The sequence below is a fragment of the Gadus chalcogrammus genome, chromosome 14 (genome assembly GCF_026213295.1).
Source record: "Gadus chalcogrammus isolate NIFS_2021 chromosome 14, NIFS_Gcha_1.0, whole genome shotgun sequence".
Taxonomy (NCBI): domain Eukaryota; kingdom Metazoa; phylum Chordata; class Actinopteri; order Gadiformes; family Gadidae; genus Gadus; species Gadus chalcogrammus.
In genome coordinates, this window is record NC_079425.1 from 28,026,606 (window position 1) to 28,034,443 (window position 7,838).

The following is a 7,838-nucleotide window of genomic DNA, read 5'->3' on the forward strand; positions in this document are numbered from 1 at the left end:
CGGACGGACTGGCCGTGGGCATTGACACGTCCCCTGCGCCGGGACAGTGGCGGGCCAGGTGGCCCTTCTGGCCGCAGGTGTAGCACCTCCACTCCTCTCTCGGAGTCGGGGGGGCGGGGCCTCGGCGGGCCACGATGTTTTGAGCCGGGTAGGCGGGGCCTCGGACGACTGGTGTCTGGGAGCGCGGGGTCTCTGTCATTCGTCCGCGTCGTTCGGTCCGCGGCTCCCCCCCTCCGGGAGGCGGGGCTGTTCCTCCGCAAAACCGCTGGGTTACTTGATGGTTCTCGAGGAGTTCCTCGAGATCGTTCACCGTTCGGGGCTGGTTCCCGGAGGCCCAGCGTTTGGCGCCGGAGGGAAGCGATCGGATGCAGCGGTCTATGACGAGACGATCCAGCAGGGGGGGGCCGTCGCCTTCTACGAGCCACCGCTCGGCCAGCCGGACGAGTTGGGAAATCTGGCTTCTCACTGAGCCGAGCGGTTCGTAGCTCCAGTCGTGGTAGCGCTGCGCCTGGGCGGGGAGGCTGTGTCCATAATGGGCGAGGATGGCCTGCTTGAGCGTCGGGTAATGCCCCGCCTGTTGGGGGTTGAGATCCCGGTAGGCGCGCTGAGCTTCCCCGGTCAGGAAGGGCGCTAGGATGTGGCCCCAATCGTCCGCGGGCCATTGTTCACGGTCCGCGGTCCGCTCGAACACGTCAAGGTACGCCTCTACGTCGTCCTCCGGTCCCATCTTTGTCAGCCTCTTCGTGGGGGCGGCGAATGCAGGACCCCGAGCGAGCTGCTCGGCCATTCGGACCATGCATCTCCGTAGGACGTCTATCTCCTCGTCCCTCGTGGCGGGTTGGTCGGCGTGCTCCATCGTGGTCTGGGTTGTGTTTAAGTCCAGAGATCGCGTTGCTCGCGTCCTCCACCACTGTGGCAACCCCCTTCGTCGGCAGCGGGGATTCTGGAATTAATGAAAGAAGCAGGGTTGCGGTGCAACGGGTTTTATTGTAAAACCAGTCACGAAAAGGGAAATCATATAAACTAAGGTTCTTCCGTAATCGGGAATAAGGGCACGGGACCTCCTGGTCCAGACCGTCCAGCCCTTCCTCGGGGTCGGCGGGGAAACAGCTCCCGACGCCTCCGGCTTACTCCTGGTGGGGAAAACGTTTCGTTAAAGCACGCCGGTTCCACAGCACGTCTCTTCCTCGTCAGCCCTCTCCCTCGTCTGCCACGTGCCCAGCCCTTAAAGCCCCTCTGTCCTGGTTCCCCAGGTGCCCCCAATGTTCTTGATTCCCTGGGCCCGGTTGATGTTCCCTCTAGCGCAGCTGGGTGGAGGGGGAGGTATCTCCCTTCCACCACCCGACCACGGGGCCGGTGCTGCGGCGGCTGGCCCCTGGTCAATGGCGTGGGGTTGCCACAGTGTGTGTGTGTGTGTGTGTGTGTGTGTGTGTGTGTGTGTGTGTGTGTGTGTGTGTGTGTGTGTGTGTGTGTGTGTTTACCTGCCGAAAGCGTTTCTGCCTGTGAAAGATGGTCCTTCTGCCGTTTGCCTCCCACAGTAACGCTCTTGTCTCCTGTCTTGTCTTCGATCTTAGTTTTTTTCGTGGAATGTCACTTGTCGAGCCTGAAGCGTTGTCCGATGCCACAGACTCATCTTGACCCACAGCCAGCCGTTTGGCCCGTTTTTCGGCAGAATCCAATCGCTTTTTATCAATGAACCGCCGGTAACAAGTCAGGTGAAACCCAGCGTCATCAGGAATATCGTTATATTCAACATCAATGCAGGATTTGAATGTCTCGGCTACTTTATGAGACTCGCCATGACAGCAAAGCCACCGTTGTAAACAATTCCTGTAAGTATCCCACCTTGTGATAGTGAAATCATTCACCTCTTCATTCCGTACAGACGTAACATGCATGTAGCATATTTTGTTGTTCTTTTTTCGAACTTTTTAAGGTGTTTCAGATGTTTTAGAGTAGAGTTTTCCTCTTCATCTCTAGACTCAGTTGACATCGCCATCTCGGATCTGCGCGATTGGTCGAATGTGAAGCACGTGACAAAAACGTCGCCTTTCGGGACGAAAATATTCTTACGCTGAAGTACCCAACTGCGGCTCCATATTCTTGGCTTTATAACTCGCCGTCTTCTCCTTTTCATGATTAAAGCCACAGCAAAAACTGCGACCATTTCACTCTCACTAACATAATTAGGCCTGTTTATAATTAAACTATCCATCTCCAAGTAGTAGTTGAGCCGATGGTGAACAAAGACAGATCAAACTGAAATTAAACTAACGGAAAATGCAATGTATCCAACAACGGGTAATCTAAACTAACTGTAAACTCCAGCTATTTACTCCAATGCAGATGTAGTGGAGAATGACAAAACATAGTAACTCTAGCCTACTCTCAAGTAAAATAAAAATAAAACTAATTGCAAACCTTAACTAATCTAACCTAACCTACGCAAATGATTATGTTGCGGCTCTCAGCATGTGCCAGAGCGTTCACAGTTGCTATGGAAACCACCTAGCGTCGCAGCCCGTTGCAGCGCGTTGCAGCCGGTGTGAACTGCCCAGTTTTAGAACGTCGCAGCCCGTCTCGTTGCAAGGCGTTGCAAGGCGTTGCAAGGCGTTGCAAGGCGTTGCGAGTTGCAAGCCGTTGCAAGGTGAATCTTTGGTCTGAACTGGGCTTTACAGTATGTATCCGTGCTGAAAATATTGCAGCAGATTCTAAATTCAGATTCTATATTGATAAAGACTGCCAATTTGAAAGGGAAATATCAGTCACCGGAGAGTAATAAAGCAGTTTACAGTTGTCCCTTTGATGGTGAAATTTTCAGAAACAACACATTTCTGTCTAAAGACTGTGCAATTTCACTTAACCTTTATATTGATGATTTCGAAATATGTAATCCCATTGGGACATCACGACGAAAACATAAAATCTGTGCCATCTATTGGACTTTAGGTAATCTGTCCCCCGGTTGTCAATCTTCACTGTCATCGATACAGTTGGCTCTTCTAGTCAGAAGTAATGATTTGAAGGTGTATGGCTATGAAGCAGTACTCAAGCCTCTCATTTGTGATTTAATTTCCTTGGAACAGCATGGTGTGTTTTTGCCAAAGTTAGGGAAATCTGTTAAGGGAACAGTACAGTGTGTTATAGCCGACAATCTTGGAGCCCACAGCATCGCTGGATTTCTTGAAAGTTTTTCAGGTGGTCATGTATGCCGATTTTGTACAGCTTCCAAATCAGAAATTCAAACTAAGCAAGTAGACAGTGGAGCTTTTACATCAAGAACAGAATCCCTTCACGCAGACCATCTCAAAACCATCGAGGAACAATCTCTGAAAAATTTCTGTGGTGTCAAGAGGAGATGTGTCCTTTCTGAGAAACTCAGTCATTTCAAAGTCACTACCGGTTTCCCTCCAGATCTGGTCCATGATTTATTTGAAGGGATTGTTCCTGCAGAGATAGCGTTATGTCTGTCCATCTTCACATCTAAGAAATACTTTACACTTGCATATTTAAACGAGTCTATACTACATTTCCCCTTTAAGTGGATTGACAAAGTTAATTGTCCCCATCCAGTGCCATTGACCTTTGCATCTCGCAAGACAATAGGTGGCAATTCCCACGAGAACTGGTGTTTGTTAAGGTTTTTCCCCTTCCTTGTTGGCCAGAAGGTGCCTGTTGAAGAACCTGCATGGAAAATACTGACTGATCTAAAGGATATATTGTGGACCTTGTTGTCTCACCTGTTCATACAGAGGAATCGATTGCATATTTGAATTTCAAGATCTCAGAGCACAGAGTACGACTTCAAGAGGTTTTCCCAGACTACAACCTGCTGCCTAAGCATCATTATTTGGAACACTATCCTCAACTTATTCGTCAATTTGGACCATTAGTCTGTCTTTGGACATTGAGATTTGAAGCAAAGCACAGTTTTTTTAAGAGAGTTGTTCGATATTCAAGATCTTTCAAGAATGTGTTGTTGTCTTTGGCAGAGCGACACCAATTTCACATGGCACAGCAGATATTAATGTACTCTCAAAAACGTCTTCTGGAAGTGTCAAATGTTTCAACTCTTTCTGTTGATGTGTTGAAAGAGGAGATCGCACAAGCTATACGGCTGAAACACCCGACCGTGGACAATGTGTGTCTGGCAAAGAATGTCACTTACGATGGATTCAACTACAGAACTGGAATGATCCTTGCACATGGATCTTTGGCAGAGATCCCTGAATTCACAGAAATCATCCACATGTTGGTTCTGAAGGACAATCTTTTTTTCATTGTTCGGAAGCTGAGTGCGTGGCACTTGGAACACTTCAGGGCCTTTAAACTTGAAGTGAGCTCCACCAAAGACGTAATACTTGTGGCGCCAGATGAACTGACGGATCCATATCCGCTGGTGGATTACACTGTGGGAGTTTGAGTGCGTTTGATTACCCTGAAGAGATATATTCAAGTTTAAGGTCTGCATTTTCTCTAAAACATCCTATTTGCATATAATTAATTCTACTAAAAAGGTTAAATGGGCACTTAATTGACACTGTAATCTGCACTTATTACAATTATAACCTGTCTTTATGCCCACACAATGTGTTTGTGAATGTGAAGTAATGCTTTGGTCCTGTTGTGTGTAAAGACATCCAGGACGTTTTTGACGCCAGCCTGCACTTCATCGGTGGCCTGGGCATCACCATCTACATCACCTTCCTTCAACACATCCAGGTAATAACAGTCCTTAACCTTGCTTGGTGTTAGCCATGCTCAGATAGGCTATCATTCGGAAAAAATGCTTTTATTAATCTGTAGAAACCTGAGCGAGCTGATGCCATGTCTCTTGTATTTCCCGGTCCTTTTTTTATTTTAGGTGGTATTGAAGCAGCTTTCTGGAGCCTCACGCCGAGACGCAACTTGATTGGTCAATATGGCAAATCCAATACGACTCCTCATCTTGTTGAGTGACGACAGCTCAGTGAGGATGGATCTACCACTGGTGCCAGAGACCGTTGAAGAGCTCATTGAACAGGTCCAAGAAGCATGCCAACTTGTTGGATGCATCAGGCTGCAATACAAGGATGTGGACTTTGGTGGAACATTTGTTAACCTGAGCACAACCTCCTCGATCAAGGATCTTGCCACCATCAAGGTCATACCGCTTGTTCCTGATAGTGATATCATTCTGGAATTTATAGACAGTGTCTCATCTAATTTGAGTGAGCTAGACTCAAGCTCCCTCTCAGCACAAACTGATTCAGGTGACACAGTCATACTCGGCAGCAGCCCCTCCGGGAGACTCCGAACAGAGCCCTGGCCAAAGCAGTTCAACATCCCGACCTTCTCCTTTGAAACAGAAGGTCAACTCGAGAAAGGGAATGCTGATTACACCAGGAACCTAACTAGACTGACGCCTTCGTCAAAAATGCTGTCCGACATACTGGAAAGATTGGCAGAGAAGATTTTCTCCTACAAGGCATACCCCACTGATGCAGACTTGGGTGATGTTGCAGTGGCTCTGACAATTAAGCATCCCTGCCTGAGGCAATCAGACTCCTTCAATGAGAGCTACGGATGGAAAATTAGACTGAAGAGTAAGATGTGCAACTATCGCACTCAGCTGAAGTCGCATGGACTTGCATCTGAGCTCATGGTGAATACTCTCAAACATAAGTCACGAGAAGATCTCCATCCCCTCCCAGCAAAGAACAACAAAAAGGCAAGAAGAGGTGAGGCCAATTTCTATCCTCAGACCAGCATTGCGACTCCAGAAAGCCTGGAGCAAGAGAGAACATTGCTTCTGACTGAAGTAAAGAAGAGAAACAATGAGAAAACCATACGGGAGAAGATGGCCCAGACCTTCGACTTTAGGAGGCAAGAGGTTGTGGATCAGAAGCCTTCCATCGAGAACCTCATGGAAAGATGGCCAGCTCTATTCCAGATGCAAGAGGTATACCTTTCTTAACCTCTTCTATACTAATGCCTTAAAGGTAAAATAATGTTGTGTGGATTATAATGAATTCTTGTGCCAAGTTGGTCTTCTATAATAAAAAAAACAATTGTCCACTGCTTCCTCATGTACAGATCAATGCCGAGTTTTTGCGGGTTGCTGCAGTTCCCTTGCTGACGAGATGTATGGCCCAGCTGGACAAGTACTCCACGCAGCTACTGAAGATCATCAGAAAGAAAGGAGGAGCAACCAAAGCAAAAACTGCCACGATCCTGGAGTTTCTTGATCAGGTATGATGTTGTGTATAATTAACCACCAACAACAGTTAGCATTTTAACCCTTGTCTGATGGGGATAGGTATCCTTTTCCATTTTTATTTTGATGTCAGTGATTATGGTTATAGTCATAATTTGGCAAATGCTGCGTCTTTTTAAACATGTTTGTGTGTGTGTGTGTGTGTGTGTGTGTGTGTGTGTGTGTGTGTGTGTGTGTGTGTGTGTGTGTGTGTGTGTGTGTGTGTGTGTGTGTGTGTGTGTGTGTGTGTGTGTGTGTGTGTGTGTGTGTGTGTGTTGGTCGAGCAGAAGGATGTGTGGGCTTTGCAATAAGCAGCAGGTGCCCTTCCTCTGGTGCAAACACAGTTGCATTTCAGGGGGTTTGGAGGAACAATACCTTGATTCCAGGTCAAATCCACATTCATCCACAGCACAAATTAGTTGAAAGCAGAGACATCCAGGATGAGAACACGTCAATGACCACTGGCAGGTCTTGAGAGAGGGCTGTAAAAGGCAGGATTGGCCTGACCAGGCAAAGAGCCATCCAGTCTTCCCTCTTCTAAGAGAGACTGTCAGTGGTCTCTGACATAGATGGCTCATACGTAGATGGCCCCTGTATGGCTCTGCTTCAAATTAATTTGTGATATGGATCCAATCGTACAAGCACCGACTGTTTGTGGTAGAGATGGGAATTCAAAAGCTTGCCTATCCTCCACATTGCATAGTAACTATTTTTCACTGTCTCTGCAGGAGGCAGATGCTGATGTCAGAAGGGAGTGTGTCCTCAAATCTCTTATCATCTACCTGGGAGAATGTGTTGAGGACCTGATAAAAGAATACACGGTATGTCCAGATCTGTTCTGTCTCTCAATGATGAGATGTAACTTTACTAATCCTGGGGGAAGCTTGACCGCTCTGCCATTGGATGTGGTAATTAATCAGGTGTGCCTCACTCACTGCAGTTGTTCACTTATACATGTTGTCCTATATTTTACCTCAGACGTCCCAGATAGATCAAGCCAAGCAAGAGCTAGACAGTACCACCATGGCGGTCTTCGTCTTCAGAGAGAACTCAAGCCTTCTACAACAGCCCAAAGAGATCGGGATCATCATTGATGGTGTAGAAGTCCTCACTGAGTTGCCTTCCGTGGCAGCTGGAGTGGTAATGCTCTTTGGACTCTGTTATGCTCTTAACTTGGAATATCTCAAGGGGTTCAGGTTCACCTTTGAGGCTATTCAGAAGATCCTGAAGGAGCTTGGTTCCAACAAGATGAGCCCCAAGATTCGCAAACTGAATGGTGAACTCCACACTTCACAGTAGTATGTGTGCCATGTGTACAGATGCTTGTGTGTGTTTGCGGCATGCACAGTATATGCACCTGTGCTTGTGTGTCTGTGTATTAAGCTGCTACCCAGCACTTTAAAAGGGGGAGAACCTCAGCGACAACCGATAGTAGTACTATTATAGTATGTTTATTAATTATTATTATTATTGTAGTATTAGTATGGTAGTTGCACCTAGCCACGGGTGCTGTAGCCATTTAAGATGTTATATTGTTGGGCTTTGAGCTTTGAGTGAATGTTTTGAATTTAGTCGTTTGAGGGTCAACACTGCTTCCAGAAAG

The 7,838-nt window shown here is 47.2% G+C and overlaps 1 protein-coding gene across 1 annotated transcript; it reads left to right on the forward strand.

Moving 5' to 3' along the window:
• Positions 1–4,439: 4,439 nt before the first annotated feature.
• On the forward strand, positions 4,440–7,534 carry LOC130403003 (uncharacterized). The gene is made up of 6 exons (XM_056607096.1): positions 4,440–4,463; positions 4,637–4,722; positions 4,865–5,941; positions 6,076–6,231; positions 6,964–7,056; positions 7,214–7,534. Exons 3-6 carry the CDS (start codon positions 4,922–4,924, stop codon positions 7,532–7,534), a joined length of 1,590 nt encoding a protein of 529 aa, XP_056463071.1. The 5' UTR covers positions 4,440–4,463; positions 4,637–4,722; positions 4,865–4,921.
• Positions 7,535–7,838: the final 304 nt, after the last annotated feature.

Excerpts from the sequence above, each read along its gene's own strand:
- LOC130403003 (XM_056607096.1), top strand. The coding sequence starts at position 4,922 with ATGGCAAATCCAATACGACTCCTCATCTTGTTGAGTGACGACAGCTCA. Across the intron at positions 5,942-6,075 it reads CTCTATTCCAGATGCAAGAG|ATCAATGCCGAGTTTTTGCG; the intron begins GTATACCTTTCT and ends CCTCATGTACAG. Across the intron at positions 7,057-7,213 it reads ACCTGATAAAAGAATACACG|ACGTCCCAGATAGATCAAGC; the intron begins GTATGTCCAGAT and ends ATTTTACCTCAG.